The 19,804-nt window shown below is 30.6% G+C and overlaps 3 protein-coding genes across 3 annotated transcripts; all 3 read left to right on the top strand.

Annotated features, from left to right (window-relative positions):
- The first annotated feature begins 4,216 nt into the window (after nucleotides 1-4,216).
- LOC110645763 (calcium/calmodulin-regulated receptor-like kinase 1) lies at nucleotides 4,217-11,425 on the top strand. The gene is made up of 8 exons (XM_021799007.2): nucleotides 4,217-4,514; nucleotides 5,590-5,954; nucleotides 6,253-6,406; nucleotides 7,760-7,886; nucleotides 9,782-9,867; nucleotides 10,008-10,079; nucleotides 10,433-10,636; nucleotides 10,720-11,425. The coding sequence occupies exons 2-8, from the start codon at nucleotides 5,641-5,643 to the stop codon at nucleotides 11,122-11,124; spliced, it is 1,362 nt and encodes a 453-aa protein (XP_021654699.2). The 5' UTR covers nucleotides 4,217-4,514; nucleotides 5,590-5,640; the 3' UTR covers nucleotides 11,125-11,425.
- Nucleotides 11,426-11,939: 514 nt separating this feature from the next.
- On the top strand, nucleotides 11,940-14,625 carry LOC110645779 (50S ribosomal protein L24, chloroplastic). The gene is made up of 4 exons (XM_021799024.2): nucleotides 11,940-12,133; nucleotides 13,120-13,158; nucleotides 13,725-13,955; nucleotides 14,192-14,625. The coding sequence occupies exons 1-4, from the start codon at nucleotides 12,029-12,031 to the stop codon at nucleotides 14,396-14,398; spliced, it is 582 nt and encodes a 193-aa protein (XP_021654716.2). The 5' UTR covers nucleotides 11,940-12,028; the 3' UTR covers nucleotides 14,399-14,625.
- Nucleotides 14,626-14,796: 171 nt separating this feature from the next.
- On the top strand, nucleotides 14,797-19,006 carry LOC110645776 (putative anthocyanidin reductase). The gene is given in 7 exon segments (XM_021799021.2): nucleotides 14,797-15,165; nucleotides 17,491-17,667; nucleotides 17,770-17,987; nucleotides 18,077-18,236; nucleotides 18,338-18,548; nucleotides 18,639-18,793; nucleotides 18,796-19,006. Coding segments are annotated over 7 exon segments (1,143 nt in total). The 5' UTR covers nucleotides 14,797-15,038; the 3' UTR covers nucleotides 18,891-19,006.
- The last annotated feature ends 798 nt before the right edge of the window (nucleotides 19,007-19,804 follow it).

Genomic DNA, 19,804 nt, shown 5'->3' with positions numbered 1-19,804 from the left:
AAATGGTGGAATGTATGCCGCCACCCTAGCTAAAAGAGAATGAGACATCGATAGGGCTCTATTCCTCCTCAGCCTCTTCCCCTGTGTCGATCTTCAACTTAAAAGGTTCTCTGGCCCTATGGATTCTATTCTTTACTCGATGCATAGTAGTTCCAATTTTATTAGTGGTTCTTGTGTTGTTTTGGTTTGTTGGGTTCTTTTCGGCTTCACTAGGTTGGATGGCCTCTATTGAGGGATTTTCTTCCTTGCCAATTGATGTTCGGGAGCAGTGGCACAGGTAGCCTCTGTGGATCTTCAATGTAGGGTTTTCTGTCCAATTTTACATGTTCTAAAGACCTGTTTGGTATTACTAAAAACATTATCTATTCTAAAATTTAAAAAAAAAAGGAAAAATAAATTTTTATAATCATTAGTAAATAATAAAAAAAAAATAAAACATCAAAATTGTAATGTGTAGTTTGGATTGACAAATTGTATAGCATGAATAAAACAATTAAACTAGTTAGGTCAATTAAAATCATAAACCGTAAAAATGAGTTGATTTGGAAGAAGCCATTTTATTGGATTACAAGACTGCAAATGACTTGGGCCTCGCCATGCAACTCATTGTCCATATGATGTGTTGAGTCTAACCCAAAATCAATCAGCATATTACATGCGAAGTATTTTTAAGGCCACATATTTTACTGGGCCTAAACGCTTGTGCATGCATGCTAAAGCCAGACCACTTCACTACGCAAATTATGGAATACATTCAATCAGTCAAAATAATACTTGATATCTATCCATTTATATATATTTTTTTAATCCATAAAAATATTTTACAAGGCTAGAGGGCTATGACACTCCGGCCTCTCTAGTTCAGTCATTGAATGTTATATATTTTTATCGTATTTTGTATTGCATTAAAAGAAGATATATGCATGCATGCATGTTTTACATGTAAAGACATAGAAGCAATCAACTTTAGATGATTGATGATAAACGGATCAAGTTGCACAAATTTACAAAGAAAATTGTACAAATTTAGACAAAGTAACCTAAAGTCAAAAATAAAAATTAATTGATCAGTAGAATTTCTGCTTTTCCAAGTAAAAACTTAACTTTCTAGTTGTTGGCGGGGGACAAACCCTAGCGTTTTCTTCACCAACTAAAGCTCCTTCTTGGGCTTCGTGTAATTAATCAAACTAATGCTATTATAAGTTAATTTTTAATTTTTTTTGTGCATATATTTATATAATGAAATTAAATAAAAATTTCTTATAGCTCTTTTATCTTCTTGTCTTTTAAATTTTAGTATTTATTGGGATGGGATCTACCTTTTTCTTTTCTTGAGAAATGCTCTTTGGTATCTTCGTCAACAAACATTCACCTATTAAATTTCATAAATCCACATGCCTGGTTGCTATTTTTTTCCAAATGGCTAATTTAGCCTCACCCTTGATTTTTGTTTTACATTTTAATTTAATATTTTTAAAATTGTGAAATTATAAATAAATAAATAAAGGATTCCACAGCTTCGTGATGGGCCGTAAAATTGTTGCATTTCTAGTCTTTGTAATTATGAGGGTACGTTTGCTTTTACAAAAATTTAATATATAGGAAAAAAAATTAATGAAATTAATTACACATCAATTTGAATATGGTATTTTTTTCCCCCTCCAATTCTCAATAATGGAAGAATTTACCAATTTGACTTGACTAGGCCTACATGAATGAGGCATTGAAGTCAATACACTCAACAATGATATTTTCATTAATTGTTATCTAAAATTTATTTTATTTTAAAAAAGTTGTCTTAGTCTTGAATGAAAATGTAGTCACTTTCACATCCAAGGTCAAATGTGGGGTTTATCAGTTTTATCACCTGAAAATAGCTCGTTGCACTATGGTTTTAAATCAGTTTAGTATTATCGTTAAAATTATTGTTAATTTTTTTTAAATATTTTAATTATAAAATATTAAAAAAATAAAAGATTAAAATTTAATAAATTTTAATTATAATAATATTAAAATATTAAATATTTTTTTAATATTTTTTAATAATTTACAAAATAATATTTTTATTTTTAAAAATTAATTTTGACTTTTTAATTTTGGTACTAAATAAACACTTAATACTTGTTTGATACTGTATTTGAAAGTTTAAATTTACTTTTTTGAATAAAAATACTATTTTAAATATTATTAAAAAAATATTTTATTATTTTAATATTTTTATAATTAAAATTTATTAAATTTAATTTTAAATTATTTTTTAATATTTTTTAATTAATATATTTAAAAAATTAATTTTTTTAAGAACAATTTAAATAGTAATACTAAAGAGAATCTTAGGCTTTCCATTTATATTAGGTGTAGCTGGGTTGGGTTGACAGTTGCCCCTTGCCCAGTGCCAAAATTTTCTCACCTAGTAACTTCCAAGCTCACGCACATCGCCAACTACCGCTGCACTTCGCTACTTGCTAATAATCTTTTTCCTCTTCTAATGCTACACTCTAATATATAGGCAAGCAAATTGTCTCACCAACTCTCATATTATATATATATAGAAGTATATTATAATTTAACTTCTTTAACGTAATCCAAATTCATAAAATATAATTTTTATTTATTAAAATTGAATTTTGATAGAAAATACTATAAAATTATTTTTAAAAAATATTAAATTGGTGTATAAGTATGCTATTAAAATCACTCAAAAAAAATTTAATTAATTGTGATACGTATAGACTGAAAAATACCTCTAGACTTAATTAGCAAATCGATTTGATTTTGATTTCAAACTATTGAAGCAGCAAACTAAGAACCAGATTCAGAATCCACCCAATTATGATTTGAATCAATTTATGATTTGAATCAATTCAATGACTGAATTTTTTTTAAGATAGGAAAGTATTGATATAAATTGGACTATATTGATTCAAAGAATATTAAAAAAAAAAAAAACAGTTCCAGTTTGATTTGATCCAATTAAGCTCTAAATTGATTTTGATTTTAATTTAGATTGAACTAATTTTGATTCCAAAATTAAACTATGATTTGGTTTGCCTAAAGTCCAAATATCAAAATGATTTTTTAAATTATTGACTTTTATAACATACAACAAATATTCAAGTATTTAACTATTAAAAATAATTTTATAACTATTTAAATATATATATACATACACGTATAAAATATTTTTTTTTATAATATTTTTAATATTCTGTACATATTTATAATTTTAATTTTCAAACTCACACACTATTACAGTCGTACATGGATAGGTTTTAGTGGGTTCACTTTATTTTGCTAAACTATACCGAAAAAATTAAATTTAATAATATTCAAATTGAAATAATAAATTAAATTTTAAAACCACATATATTTGATTTTCATATTAAGCAAATAGAGTTCGATTTTGAAAATTTTTATTTTTTTTAACGAGACTTTTATAATTCAACCCTTATTAAATATTTTTTATATACATATTATTATATACTAATAGAAAAATAAATATTAAATTAAAATATATTATTTAATAAAAATCAATAAAAATAAAAAATAAAATAAGATTATATATATATATATATATACACGAATTTTGATTTCAATTTATTTAAATTAATTTAATTAATTAATTTATCAATTTCTTTGTATACCCTTACACTATAATATATTTCATCCATGAAATAAGTATCATATAATTTAAGATGAAGTGGGTGATAATTGTGTTTTAGGGTACATAAATAAATTGGTGATTTGGTGGTATCGAGTAAACGCAATTTTGTTTTATTTCCTAAACCCTAAACTAATTATAGGCCACCTAATTCAGCCACTAATTGCAATTAGAGATTCTCTAATCTTTGTCATATTTCCCATAGAGTCAAATCAACATAAAAAGATCAAACCCATGAGTTTCTATGACGTGATCTTGAATTTTTATTTTTTATATTTATTTTTTAAAGTTTTATGGAACATGCTAGGAAGTATCATTGCTATAGAATTTGATTGCTGCAGCTCTTTTTTCGGATTTTAGGGTACCATAATAATTACATAGCCCTACAGGTCCCACGTGTCCCGTTGCTAACGTTAAATCTGGTCCCAGAGCACACCCAATCCACCCTAAGGCATCAGAACATAAATTCCTTATCCAAGGGACATATTCGTCAGAACAGAAAATCTGAGGTTATTTTGGGAATTTTTTATACCTGACAACTTCGGACTTCGGCGGGTTTTATTTCTACAAAATGCAAACGGCGACTCACGGAATTTAAAAAAAAAACTGTTTTTTGAGTTCTCTTTCAGACATCAGAACATTCATTGTCTTGTCCAAAACTCTGCCTTCTGGGTGTTTTCTTGAAGCGGATCCTATCTGCTGCTCTCTTCCATCTCTGCTTTCAGATTTTTTTTTTTCTCTTATTGCTCCTAGCCTGGATTCTCACCCAGAGCATTGTCCTCTCTTCTTCTCGCTTTCTCTGTTTCTGCTTCCAAGAAACTTGTAATTGTTTCAACCCTCAACTATTTAACTGGTGAGTTTTGGTGTCAAATGTTGGTTTTTGTGGTTTTGGCTTCGTGTTTTTTAGATCAATGTGTTAAAGTTTTCTTCTTTTTCATAACACGTTTTTGTTTTTTGCTTTTACTTTCAATTATGTTCTGTTGGTATTACTTTGATCTGTGTATTTCAATTTGTTTATATTTTTCTTCTTTTAAAGATTATTCTGATTTGCTGAGAATAATGTTTTAAAGACAATGGTTTCTTTTCCTGCTTTTTCTCTGTAAACCAAACAGATCACTAGTGGTTTATTGTTTGACCAACAATTTTTTAGTTCCAAGTATAATTTTATTAATCTATTGATAGGAAGTTTGTGTATCAGAGAGTGTGAAGTTTAAAAACGGCTTCTGATTTGAATAAGTTTTGATTAATAGTAAATTTCATTTACAAGCATTCATTCAGTTGTTTTTATTATCATAATGAAAATCCCATTTAGAAAATTTAATTTGAGATAAATTCTGATATTTATAATTTCTCTCCTCACCTTTCGGATTCTGTTTTCTTTGCTATCTTGGTGAAAGTTTTAGCTTTCTTTTTTCCCAATCTTGCTGAATAAAATTAAAAAAAAAAAAAAGGAAAAACTTTACTAAGTAATGTTGTTAGATTTTCCATTTTGTTCTTCTAAATTAATTTTATTTTGTTGTCCTTATCAGTTCAGTGAATATTTCATTGTTTTCATCAAGTTAATTAAGGATAAAATAGAATAGCTTTGTTGTGTTTCTTCTGCAGTGTAAACGTATTGAATCAGCTTCTGCAATAAGAATATTCTGTTTGAATATAGAGTAGTTGTTTTGTTTGTTTTTTTACCAATTCAAGATATGCCTTTCAATGACTTTTTTTTTTCCTTAATTTGACCTTTCAGTAATAGTTGAATGTGTATTAGCCAACCTATAGGTTTTAATTTTTATGGCTATGGATGACTCTTGAAATTGATAATTGAAAGGTCAAATTCAGAATTTTTTTTTTTCTGTTGTACAACCATAGAGACGCAATACAGCATTGTCTGACCTGTGTAAAATGCAAATTGAACCCTGCTTTACTTTCTATTGCAGTTCAATCAATGGACTGGGGTCTTCTATAGCATATAGAAAAGGACCAAGGAAATGAAAGGGGAGTCATCTGGGTTGATCATTGGAATCTCAATAGGGGTGGTGATTGGAGTGCTTTTGGCTGTTTTGGCACTCTTCTGTTTTAAGTATCACAGGAAGCGCTCACAGATAGGTAACAGCAATTCTAGGAGGGCGGTCACCATGCCTATCCGGGCAAATGGTGCTGATTCATGTACTATTTTGTCAGACTCAACTCTTGCCCCAGAATCACCCGCTAAATCTGGACGTAATGGCATGTCCTTGTGGCTTGAAGGATTTAAGAAGAGTAATGTGGTGGCAGTGTCTGGAATCCCAGAGTATTCTTACAAGTATGTTTTCCTTTAAACCTTTTGCTCTACTAGCTTTTTCAGCTATTTTTGAATGCTTTAATGGTCTTATTCTCCTGTTCCACAACTGAGTACCATAATTGAGCAGCATGTGCAATCTCTTTGTACATATCTATGTTATTAATTCGAGATAGCTAATGCATACATTTCTGTTTGCTATGAATAATAAACATTATATAAAATGAATATAAATTCACTATTATTGATCACTGTAACTACAGAAGGTTCTTTCTTTCTTTCATTCATGTTTATAATTTTGTTCCTGGTGCTACTCATGCAGGGATCTACAAAAAGCAACCTATAATTTTACAACACTAATAGGACAAGGAGCATTTGGTCCGGTTTATAAAGCTCAAATGTCAACTGGTGAGACTGTTGCAGTTAAAGTGCTTGCAGCAGATTCCAAGCAAGGGGAGAAAGAGTTTCACACTGAGGTATCATTGGTTAACAGTTAATGTCTTGCTTGCATAGGCACTCCAACAAATGGTTTATTATTTAAACATATTACAACTTGCACAAAGAATGTGCCAATGAACATAAACATATCTGTTTATTTTAAAGCTCAATTATAATAAGACAACTTACATAGACATGTGACGTAGAACCACAAAGAACAATCTAGGGGAAAAACGAATAAACCCTCAAAATTCTTATTTATTCTTAGTTTTCAACAATAATAATAATAAGTTCTACTAAAATACCTAAATTACGTGAGTATTTATAGTATAAAAACGTACTAGGATTAGGAATCCCAAAACAAGAAAATATTAAATTAAAACTAATTAGTAATAATAGCCAACTCATACTTCCTAAATAAATAAAATACTACTACTTAATTAAATTTCACAAATTTCTTTTTAAAATAGGTAGACCTAACATCCCTAGTAGAAGGTTCTGCATCAACATGTCTTGAGCACAATAGATGTGGTTCCTAAATCAGTGATTTTAATTTTATGTTCAAGGTCTGACCCTGTCAATTTCCTACCATTGTTTAATCATTTTGACGTATGTTTTTCTTTTGAAATGAATAAGAGACACTTGATGAAGAGAAATTTTTAGTGAAAATTTTCCTACAGGCTAAAAGAATTAATGTTGTGTTTGGATTCATGGATTTGAATACATGAATTTGGATTTGGATCAAATACTTTGCTTGGGAGATTTAAAAAAAAAAATTAGATTTTAATAAAATCCAAGATAAATATAGATATTAAAAAAGTAAGGATTCAAGATAATAATATTAACTATGTTATCAGAATTCAAATTCAACCTAATAACAAATTTTTTGTTGAATGCTCATCTCCACTTACAGATTAAAATTTGAAATTCTTTTTGTTAGCTAAACAAGATATTTGCAAAGTTATGAATTTCAAATTCTAAATTTCAAATCTAATATTTGAAATCTAAATCTATGAATCCAAACGCAACTCAAGAGAAAGGTACAAAAGAATAGGATAAACTAATAAAACAGCAGAATAGCAGATAAATATTGTACCACTTTGGACATTAATATGGCTGGAGTTTTCCACCAAGCTGTTTTTTTTTTTTTTTTTTTTTTTGAAAATGTAGATTAAGTTTAAGAAATAAATTTACCCAGAGAGCGCCATGTCATAAACATGCCTAGTAAATTGCTCTATTCTGCAGGAAGCTAGTTCTTGTTTGTCCCCTGTGCATGACCAGCAATTGAATGCATTTTGTGTTTTTTATATATGCAATTAAGTCTATTGTATAGGTTTTTTCCGGGTACTCCATGTTGCTCATCATTTGAGCTCCTTTTGATTATTTTTCAGGTTATGCTATTGGGAAGGTTGCATCATAGAAACCTAGTGAATTTGGTTGGATATTGTGCAGACAAGGGCCAACATATGCTTATATATGTCTATATGAGTAAAGGCAGCTTGGCTTCTCATTTGTACAGTAAGTCAGCATCAATTCTGCGTATGACGGGCAGGGAAAGATCTAGGATTTTTCTTCTATTGGGGCAAATTAATTTCATCATTTAAAGTAATTTTTAAACGAATTTGCTTTGAAGATCTTTGCACATTTTCTATTGTGATAGCTTCATTGTCATTGAATAGTTCTTATGAGAAATTTATTCCTAGCCCTAAACATAATTTTTTTATTATAATAGAAATAATGAATTAATCCTATCATTTATTTTTAATTTTGACACTAATTTTAAATGGCTTTCTAAATAAATAAAAATTGAAAATAAATAGCATGAATTATAAATGGTTAGATATGAAAATATATTGGAAATTTGTGTTAAAATATTTTCAATAAATGATAAATATGAAAGAAAATAAATTTAGACAATTATAGAGTAAAAACAAAATTAAAAAAAAAAAAAAGAAAAAGTTGAAAACTAACTAGTGAGAGAATTTTTTATTTTTAGAGATGAGTGAATAAAAAATTTTTCCTTTTGTCTCCTAATGCTTCTTGCCTTAGATTTTCTAGTTTTCTTTTGCTTGAGATGTGCATCTTTAGTTGTATTTGAGGTGTGGTTCGTGAGTATGTCTTCTTCAATTTTGCAATTTACTTGAGAGATGAGAGATGAAGAATGAAGACTGAAGAAGCAGCTTGAAGTGGAATAATATTTTTTGAATTTCAACAGGAAAAGAGGAAGGAAATATCTAAGAAGATGAGAAGAGTTGAAAATGTGGAAATAAAGAGAGAACGAGAAGAAAGTAGCATCTTGGAAAGAAAAAGAAAAAAGTAGTTTCTTGAAAAAGAAAAATTTTTAACTTTTATCAGCTTTTTTTTATTTTTTTTTTATGAACTTTTATCTATTAAATTATTAAAAGAATATAATGGGGCAAGTTTAAAACGTAAAATGGGGGAAATTTGAAATTACTAACATACTATTAGGAGAATTTTTAAGGGGGCAGTGGGGGCACTAGATCCGTCCCTGATGATAGGAAAATCGATTTACTTTCTGGAACCTGAAGTTGGATAGCTATCCTAACCATGCCGTGACTACTGACATTACTTTAATTGGGAATAAAGTTTGTGCAAATGCATCACTTTTGAACATCAGTCATAACTAAGATTTCAATAATTGAAGAACCTGTTCTTTGTTAGAGTGACTCCTAAAATGAAAACCTATTTGTTTTGTATGCATTATCCCAAATTTTGAGAGATTCTAGCCAGAAAAATGGGCAGTTTCTTATGGATATCTTTGTGTAAAAATGAGCGTGAAACACAATTGAGAGATACTAAGTAAGGGTAGTCCTAAGTCCTGATCACTGGATAATGCATAGTCTTTGCAATGCTGGAAACAGGATGGCTGGTAAGAATAGGGTTTCTGCATTGTATGTTTATGATCATCTAATTGTCTCATTCCACGGCTAAAAGTGAAAGCCAATTCTCATGGTGGGTTAAATTAATAGATATGCCATTTGTTCTCCTAGGATTTATTTTCAATTCTTCTAATGGCCAAATGGGACATAAGATTCTTGATTTGCTAAGAATCAAAGGACTCACACAAAGTTCGTCTTTGTCTCTATTATCCTAGTATTTTTACATAATCAGCAGTTTACAATTTCAGAAACCTTGACTCAAGTTTAAGTTGAAACCTTTTTTATTGCACAAATCAATTTTTTCATAAAACCTAATATAGATCCTTTCTTGCGTACAAATATTGTTGATAACAATGCTTCAAATTCATTCATATAATCAATTAGCTATAATTTGCATTTCAACGATGAAGCTAGGATTTAGGGAGAAGGCATATATTTGTTTGCAGCACATTCATATTCTAAATCACTTTTGACACTTCTATGAAAAACTACATGCTTTTCTTTTTCATGCAGGTGAAAACCATGAACCATTGAGCTGGGATTTGAGGGTTTATATTGCTTTAGATGTAGCAAGGGGTGTGGAGTATCTTCATGATGGGGTAAACTTCCATTTTATTTAGACAATAGCATGTATGTGTATCTCTACATGCATGTCTTTCTGCACTCATGAAACTTTTTTATTAGCTCAATCCCTAAAAACTTAAGTACTAGATTTTTTAATATTTCCTTTTTGCTTCAGGCAGTTCCTCCTGTGATTCACCGGGATATTAAATCTTCCAACATTCTGTTGGATAATTCTATGAGAGCCAGGGTATGTCTGTCGTGCAATCTCAAATCTTAGCCTAAATCATTTCGCCTGACAATCTAGCCATTTGCAAAATACCTTAGTGTTCATTTGGATGGACGTGCATTTAAAATGATTTTAGATTTGAAAGTATGTTACCAGACAGCCTACTTAAAAATTATAATAACCAATATTAATGTCAAATCCTATTACTCCTTCAAATCAAATCCCCATCTATCCAAATGAACCCTTGCATCTTTTCTTTTTCTTGTGAAAGCAATATTTTTATTTTAAACATGCCAGTATATTTTGTTAGTCCATCAGCAAGTTCTCAGTCTGCCATAGTAATTCGTCGTCCCTGGTTATGCTGGTTCAAGTAGGTAGCAGATTTTGGGCTTTCAAGAGAAGAGATGGTAGACAGACATGCAGCTAATATAAGGGGGACTTTTGGATATCTTGATCCCGAGTACATATCTACAAGGAACTTCACAAAGAAGAGTGATGTCTACAGCTATGGAGTGTTGCTCTTTGAACTTATAGCTGGCAGAAATCCTCAACAGGGTCTCATGGAATATGTTGAACTCGTAAGCCCCCTTCCTTTCTAGTCCTCAACATGCAGTATATTTATGCTATTTTTAATTTAAAAATGGTTTGTGATAATCAATAGGCTGCAATGAATACTGAGGGGAAAGTTGGGTGGGAGGAAATCGTGGATTCGCGTCTAGATGGGAAATTTGATGTGCAGGAGCTTAATGAGGTTGCAGCTCTTGCATATAAATGTATCAACCGTGTACCGAAAAAACGGCCTTCAATGAGGGACATTGTGCAAGTACTCACACGGATACTCAAATTGAGGCACAATAGAAGGCATCATCACAAAAAGTCCCTTTCTGCCACAGCAGATGAAGTTTCCATCGATATGGACCAACCAGAAATCAATACTCCAGTGTCCATTTCTGCATTGGCAGATGAAGTTTCCATTGATATGGATCAACCAGAAGTCAAGACTCCGGTCTTCAATTGCAATCAGAGAGAGGAGTCTATGGACAATGCTGACGCTTGCGAAGTTTAGATGACAGTTTGTTCATTTTTTAAGGTATTTGGGTTTTGGCTTGCATTTGTTTTGTGATATATACATGATGTCCAAAAGGAGGTAGGAGGCAAGAATATCCATCCTAATACTGATTTCAGCCTGAGTGAGTTAGGACTGAAGGATTCAGTTGTGTAATTTATTATTATTATTATTATTATTTTTTTGAGAGTTCTCTTTCCTTTTGTTTTAATCTTCGCTTTGATAAAATGACATTTATGATTTTGTATATTACTCTTTAAAAAATGGAAAATGGAAGAAAAAGTTGCCCTTTTTCTTGTCACCTTTGCTTTATATTTGTATCATAGAATTTAAGTGGTTAAATCAATTCACAAGTGGATTTTTCCTTTATTTTGGGATCTGTTCGGCAATACTTTTAAGGTAGTCTTTAATATTTTAATTATAATTAAAATATTATCTTTTTTATTTATATTGTTTGGTGGTATAGTATTTATATTATTAAAAGAAATATTTATAAAAAGTTATCCCCTTAATTTTAAAAAATTGAGAGAACATTTTAATTAAAATTAATAAAATTATATATTATTTTTATATTTAATTATTAATTTATTAATTATTTTTATTAAATACTTTTATTTTAATAATTATATAAATAGTTAATCACTTACTAATATTTGAGATGTTCAAAATTGAAGCCCCCAAAAAATATTTAATCTTGTAGGGGGAAAAAGAAGAGAGGTGGTAGGATGGATGCAGCCCAATTAATGGAAGCCCATTAGCCATTGTTTGGAACCAGATCTAGACGTCGTCGTTATTGTGCCATATCCTATTGAAAACGCGATTGTTCTTAGCTTCTTATCATCCGTTTCTCGTCTGAGCTCCGCATCTCCAGTGGAAGAAGAAGAAGAATTATCAGAAGGGAGAAATGGCGGCCATGGCTGCACTTCAGAGCTCAATGAACTCACTTTCTATCTCTTCCAACTCCTTCTTTGGCCAACGCCTCTCTTTTCCCTCTGTTTCCCCTATACCCGTGCGTTATCTTTTCAAGCCTTTCCTTTTATTTTTAAGTTTCTCAGTTCTCTATGTGTGTGCGTGTGTTTTTTTTTTTTTTTTTTTCTTTCTTAAATTAGTATGTCCATATCAATTCTCAATTTTAATTTTTGCTATCGTACTTTGCTTGCTTGTTTTCCTTATTTAAAGGTTCTTGCTTTGCTTGAAATGGTGTCACCTGTTCTTAATGTATAGAATCCTGTAAAGTAATTATCATTTTTACCCAACTACATTGTTTTTCATGGAATTTTGATGGTAGTTTCCTCTTGGGTTTTCACCAAATTGAAGAATTTTCAAAGAATTGTCTTTTTAATGCTCCAATTATAGGAGTGGGCCATTAGCAATATCTAAATGAGAGGTTCAACGCAGAGGAACACGAGGGGTAGTGAAATTTTGATTCATTTGTATCTTAATAGTAGGTATTACTAAGCTCATAGGTTTTAATTTTTGTTGATTATTCTGAGCTTTTGTTTCACTTTTTTAAAATGCTTTTTTGGTAAACCATACAAGCTATCCCACAGTCCAATGGACGCTTGCGTATGTTGATCATCTTTGCGGCTGTTTAATTGATGAACTAGTCTCTATTCCAATAGTTCAAATTTCAACCATTTCATCTGCCTGTGCCAATGGTGGATTATATTTCTAAGTTTTGTACCCTTTTTGAGTCTGTAGTCTGCTTCTTTACGTTTATGGCAGTTTTGCTTGTGGATAAAATTGGAGATGGATGTCTTATTGTTATCTGGAGTGTGTAATTTCTTTATTTTTATGTAGTTTGGTCATTATAATTCTGTCTGAATCCTTTAAATATAAAGATAGTTTTGGTGTTACTTGCTGTTGTGGTTTTGTTGCTAATTGTCAACCTTATAGGTCATGTTTGTGACCGACTGCAATCCACTCAATTTCAGATAGTACTGCCTGATTGCTATGGTTGCTTCGTAACAATCTTTCTGCTTGTTTTACATGCAGGTCAAGTCACCAGAGAATACATGTCTCATTGTTGTGAGGGTTGGTACCATGAATCCTTCTTATGCTAATTCCATTTTCCCTCTCTTTTTGTTTATTGGAAAAATACAAAACGCTGAAGCAATGAGAGGAAGGAATTGGAATGTAAAGGACCTGAATATGAAATCTACAAATACGTGATAAGAGTATAATACATGCTCCAGGCAATTAATCAGTATCAGATAAAGACCTATAGAATCTCCCAAGTGTGAGAGTTTTCCAGTGTGAGATCTAGTTAATATGTTCACTGAAGCTGTCACAGAGAGATTTACATATTTATAAATATTTTGTTGAGGCTAAAGGAAGACAAAAACTTGTATCATCTTTTTGCATCTGAATCAATTGTGCCATACCATAAATGTTGCTTACTAGCTGCACCAATTAGTTGAGAGTTAGCAACCTGAAGGCATACGAGTTGAGCCTTGCATGAAAATTTATTTTTTCCTTTTTAGTTAATACACTATTTTGTTTGATGGGGCATGATAAGTAATTAAGCATGATTCAAATTTTGTGGGAATTGATTAACTAGGTTTTGATGAGTCTGTATTCTATTTTTCCCCCTCTTACAGCTTAAGCATTGGGAGCGGAAGAAATGTAAGCCAAACAGCCTTCCAATTTTACACAAAATGCATGTTAAGGTGGGAGATACAGTTAAAGTGATATCTGGAGATGATAAAGGGAAGATTGGAGAGGTTGCTAAGATCTTCAGGCATAACAGCACTGTGGTAGTCAAAGAAATAAATCTGAAGACAAAGCATGCGAAGAGCAGAGAAGAGGGAGAACCTGGCCAGATTATTAAGGTTGTTTCACCTGGTTTAATTGTAGAAGGTTCTTATACTTTTATTGATATTCATTATATAAGGGGCATCCTTAGTAATTGAGAATATTACTTGTAAAAACCTTGTTATAAATTTATTTCAAAGCGTCACAATAAAATTTGAGATATTTCTGCTGTGTTTGTTAATTATTAGTTTGTGTACATATCAAACTTTATATATTTATCTGATTTCTTTTTGCCTGTTTTATGGTATTGCAGATTGAATCACCCATTCACAGCTCAAATGTGATGCTTTACTCCAAGGAACAGAATGTAGCAAGTCGGGTGGGCCATAAAGTTCTTGACAATGGGCAGCGAGTTCGTTATCTCATTAAAACAGGCGAAGTAATTGATAGTGCAGAGTACTGGAAAAAATTGAAGGAAGAGCAGAACACGAAAACTGAAGTAGCTGCTGCTGCTTCATGAGAACATAATGCATGACTTGGCTATTGCTTTAGGTTCTAGAACTCTAGTTGAGTTCTGTCTGTTTTCCTTCTTTCCTGGTCAAATTGTTCTGGCATGTGCTTTTGTTAATTAATTGTATCATTCAAAGTCACTGGACCACTGGTTGTATGGCTAACTGATACAGACTTGTAGCTTAAACATTGCAAGTTGTTTTGTATTGTATCTAGTGCAATTTGTTGATCTTGTCATGTTCTGTTCTGCAACGTCAGATCCTCACTCTTCAGAATTACTTGTCTGATCAAAATTGAAATTTTCAAAAAAGATATATAAACGCATAAAAAGCCAGCACATAATTGAAAAAAAAAAAAAAAAAAACAAATCATAAAATGCCGACAAAAAGGATAGTCATGAGCATCCATGTCCTTTTGCTTAAGCATCTAATCCATGTCTCTTTTTAATTTATTTATAGAGAAATCTCAACTGCCCTTTCCAATGTATCCAAAAATATTAGAAAAAGCTGATGAGCACACAGCACATAACGTGGACAAAATAATAATAATGATGAGTGAAACCCGTGTGCAGTGAACAACTCCACTGCTTTTAACATTTTCTTTTTTTTTTTTTTTTCTCTGCAAGAAAAGGAGAGCTTCAAGCACTGAAAATGGAGGATTTAAAGAAGATGAATGCTACGTATTGCGTTACTGGTGCAAATGGGTATATTGGTTCTTGGTTGGTCAAGCTTCTTCTTCAAAGAGGCTTTATGGTTCATGCCACTGTCCGTGATCCTGGTTTGTCTATATCACTTCACTACTTCTTCTTCTTCTTCTTCTTCTTCTTCTTCTTCTTCTACTGTTGATCATAGACAAACACACACACACAATTTTTGGTTTCTTCTTCTTCTGCTGCTTTATAATATCTTCTTCTTCTTCTTCCATATAATTATTGATCAGTTTCAGCAAATATAATAAATACATTTCAATTTTTATTATTAATAATTTTTGGCTTTATTTAATGAAAGTCATATATTATTACTAAACTTTTTGTGAAGATTTAGACAAGAACTTAAATGCTAAGTGATATAATCATTTAACTAGTCTTTTTTTTTATTATTATTAAACATGTCAAAATTTTTGATTTGTAAATTTTAATGAAAAATTTAGTGGTAGTAATCTTGTTAAAATAAAATGAATTAAATTAAGTAAATTTCTAATTAAAATTAAAGTTTAATGATAAACCATATCTAATTGGATTTTTTTAATTAAAAATATGATTAAATCATGGATATTTAATGGAAAGAGAGGGAGAAAATTAAAAAAAAAGGCTTAAAGTTTAATTTAATCTAAAAATTAAGAAATAAAAAATTTAAACCATAAATTTTAAATTTTAAATTAAATTGAATTTAAATTAAAAATTTTAAATTAATTTAAAATAAAGTAAATTAAATATCTCTAATAAATATAAAAATAAAATTAAACATTTTGCAAAAAAAAAAAAACAAACAACTAATAGACTAGTCTTAGGATAGTGCTCCCCTGTGTTCTGCCTTACCCCTAAAAAAAATTATACTAAATAGGATTCCTCACAACTTAACACAAGAGAGATCATAACGAGTAGAGTATCTGTAAAAATCATTCTAATTAAATTTGAATTTGATTAATATTTTTAAATTTAAATTTCTCTTAAATCTAATTAAAATTTATTTTCAATTACTTAAATTCGTCATAAACTTGATTATTATTGTCTGATAAATAGTCGAACGCATTTAATTTTATATATTTTAATTAATAATCTATATAAAAACTTATTTTTATTAATAATTTATATTTTAAAAGTTTAATAATTTTATAAAATATTTCAATTTTATTTTATATAAAATAAAATATAAAAAATTTATAAATATTATTATAAAAAATATATATTTTATATTTTATTAAATTTTTATAAAAATAGATTCGAATAATAAATACTCAATATATAAAACTCTAATCCGACCCGAATCTATCATGAACAATAAATTTCAAATTTGAATATATCACAAACCTATTTATATACCATCTAAAATCATCTTATTAGAATTCGATAAGATTGAATAATCACACAAATTCCATCAGTTGCCATCCTTAGACGCCCTGACAAAGACCGTTTCATCCTTTCTTCAATCCCACGGTTAAGACCTTTTAAACTCCACCGTGCACTGTTTAATAATTTTATTTTTTATATATACATTTAGTCAATCATTAATTATTATTATTATTATTATTATTATTATTATTGCATAATATAAGATTATTGAGCCCACTTCTGTTCTGTTTGGCAAGCCCATGAACTGGACTCTAGTGATCGGTGACTTGAATAGGAGTGAGCATTCGGTTCAAATTGAATCGAATCGAATTAAATTATAAAAATCAAATTATAAATTTTAAAAATCGAATCGAATCAAAATAGGTAAAAAATCAAATCAAACCGAATCATTGTATTTCAGTTCAGTTCAGTTTAAATTAATCGGTTTATTTTTTATTGATTTTTGAATTTAGACTTGATTTTCAAGTTATTTGGTCTAATTTTAATTTTGGTTTGAACCTAATAACCATTAATCAATGAAATTAAATAATTAATAAATATAAAATTAAATATAATTCATAAATTTTTTATAAAAATAAATCAATTCAAAAATCGATTCGGTTTGATTTAATTTGATTTATCTATATAAATTACTATTCGGTTCGGTTCGGTTTAATCGATTTTTTCTCTTTAAAACCGAACCGAACCGAAATAACTGAAATTTTTATAATTCAAAACCAAACCGAATCGATTTAATTTTAAAATCAAACTAATTAAATCGAATTGATTTAATTCGATTTGATTTTTCGATTTGAACCGAATTCTGCTCAGCCCTAGACTTGATCATCTTTAGCCAGTTCAGTGGGCCTGGGTCATGCCTCCTTTCTTTTGCTGCTGGACTGCTAAATATAGTATTGTGGACTTGTATCTTATTTATATCTAAGCATTTTATGTCTTTTGATCTTAAATTAGTACGTACTCGTAAAAATTGAACATGTTTAAGAATTGCATACAATATATATCTATTGATTATTATCTGCCTGATTTTGCAGCAAACAAAAGGTTATTGCATCTATTATCAATGTGGACAGGAGGTGACCGATTGAGATTGTTCAAAGCTGATTTGCAAGAAGAAGGTAGCTTTGATGAAGCTGTGAAGGGCTGCCATGGCGTATTCCATGTTGCAGCCTCAATGGAATTCAGTGTCAATGTTGAAAACGGCAACATTGGTAATTCCAGGCAAATGCACACATTTTTCCATTTCTTTTAACCAGAATGCTTGCAGTGATTGTAGTTTCATAACTGTTTCCTCGTTTTCTGTGAACTTGAAGAGAACTATGTGCAGTCAAATATCATTGATCCTGCAATAAATGGAACTTTAAACCTCCTCAAATCTTGCTTGAAATCAAAATCAGTGAAAAAGGTTGTTTTCACATCATCAATCAGTACTCTAACTGCTAAAGACAGCACCGGAAAATGGAGACATGTAGTTGATGAAACTGGCCAGATTTCTGTCGATCATGTCTGGAATTCAAAAGCAAGTGGATGGGTAAAATTTCCATTTCCTCTTCCATAACAGGTGTTAAGAAAAGTTAATTCAAAAAACTCGATTGAAACTTACCTTTTGGTTTGTGACAGGTTTATGCACTCTCTAAACTTCTCACAGAAGAAGCAGCATTCCAATATGCAAACCAGAATGGTATTGATCTTGTTTCAGTAATAACAGCTACTGTTGCTGGTGCATTCCTCACCCCAACTGTCCCTTCGAGCATTCAAGTTCTCTTATCTCCAATAACAGGTTATTAGAAAAATTTTAACTTCTGAAAATGCATCAGGAATCATGCATATATTTTGTACGGCAGTGAGTAGAGTGACTCAGAAATTTTGCTACTTCTTCAGGTGACTCCAAGTATTTTTCAATACTATCAGCAGTTAATGCTAGAATGGGTTCAATTGCTCTAGTCCACATTGAAGATATATGTAATGCACACATATTTCTAATGGAGCACACAAAAGCAGAAGGTAAATACATATGCTGTTCCCAGAGTTGTCAAATGACTGAATTAGTCGATCATCTTGCAGACGATTATCCTTCCTCAAAAATCCAAAGGTAAGTTTTTTTCATTCTAAAAGACATACAAATAGCTATTCATATCCGTGGTTTTGCTAACTCAAACTTTAATTTCCTTTATGGCTCCAGATCTACAGGGCAAAAAGAAGGTTGTTCCATACCCTCTGAGATTTCTTCAAAGAAATTAAGGGACTTGGGTTTCAATTATAAGCATGACATTAAAGATATGATCCACGAAACTATTGCCTGCTCTGTAGATCACAGCTTTTTACCGCCTATGAGAAAGTAAAGGTCATTACAATTGAATCAACTCCAGTACAATTAATATCTGCTGTGATCATTGACAGAAACAAGTGCTCAAAATATACTGTGATATACTAATAATTCCTCGTACAATATGATGATTCGACAGCAGAAGTTCTTGTATGAACCTAGTTCATCACGTCTTATGGACTAATCACTTCTATAATGCCGCTAACAATGCCAGAGAAATTTCAGTTGGTTGCAGTATATATATAAGTGGCATGTTCGGCAAGGAACATGCAGAGTAGTCAAACAGAAATAAATGAAGCAGCACATATTAAAATGATCAAACCACAGCTCTCGCTTGGCATACGTTTTCTCAATATCCTATACTCTTACTTCCATTGCTAATATAAATGCTTACTACACAATAATTGAAAGAATGGACTTGCAGAGATAATTTAATCTGAAGGGGCATGTCTTTTCTTGTCAACCAAGTGTACGCATGCCAGGAACATGCATGGCTTAGTTTATATTCGGAAGCAGAAGATGAAAAGAGGCCTAAAGGGGGAGGGTAGGGGTGGCAATTAGGGTTGACGGGTCGTGTTTGTGTCGTGTCAACAAGCGAGGTGATTAAACACGGCACAATTAATAAATTGTATCGAAAATTTAAATACAAATACAATCCTTCTATTATACGATTAATATTAAATTGTATTAGATGTATTTAACAAGATACAACTCATTTAACATGATTTGACATAATTTAACACGTTGTATAAGTGGATTCATGGTGGATCAAATAAGTTAGTGGATTACGAGTCGACACGTGACACAAATATTAAACCGTATCATAAATGTGTTAAATCGGATTAACAGGTTAATCCATGACACGATTATACTTGTGTTCAACATGAACACAAATAAGTCTAATCTAAATCTTATATTTTCGTATAGTGTTCATGAGTCAGTCGTGTCTAAAATTGCCACCCCTAGGAGAGGGTGGGCGGAAGATGAATTATAACTTTGAGCTGGAATTTTAGCAAAATGAC

Source organism: Hevea brasiliensis, chromosome 4 (assembly GCF_030052815.1).
Source record: "Hevea brasiliensis isolate MT/VB/25A 57/8 chromosome 4, ASM3005281v1, whole genome shotgun sequence".
Taxonomy (NCBI): domain Eukaryota; kingdom Viridiplantae; phylum Streptophyta; class Magnoliopsida; order Malpighiales; family Euphorbiaceae; genus Hevea; species Hevea brasiliensis.
Note: the sequence above shows the minus strand (reverse complement) of the source record. Positions and strands in the feature narration are given on the sequence as shown.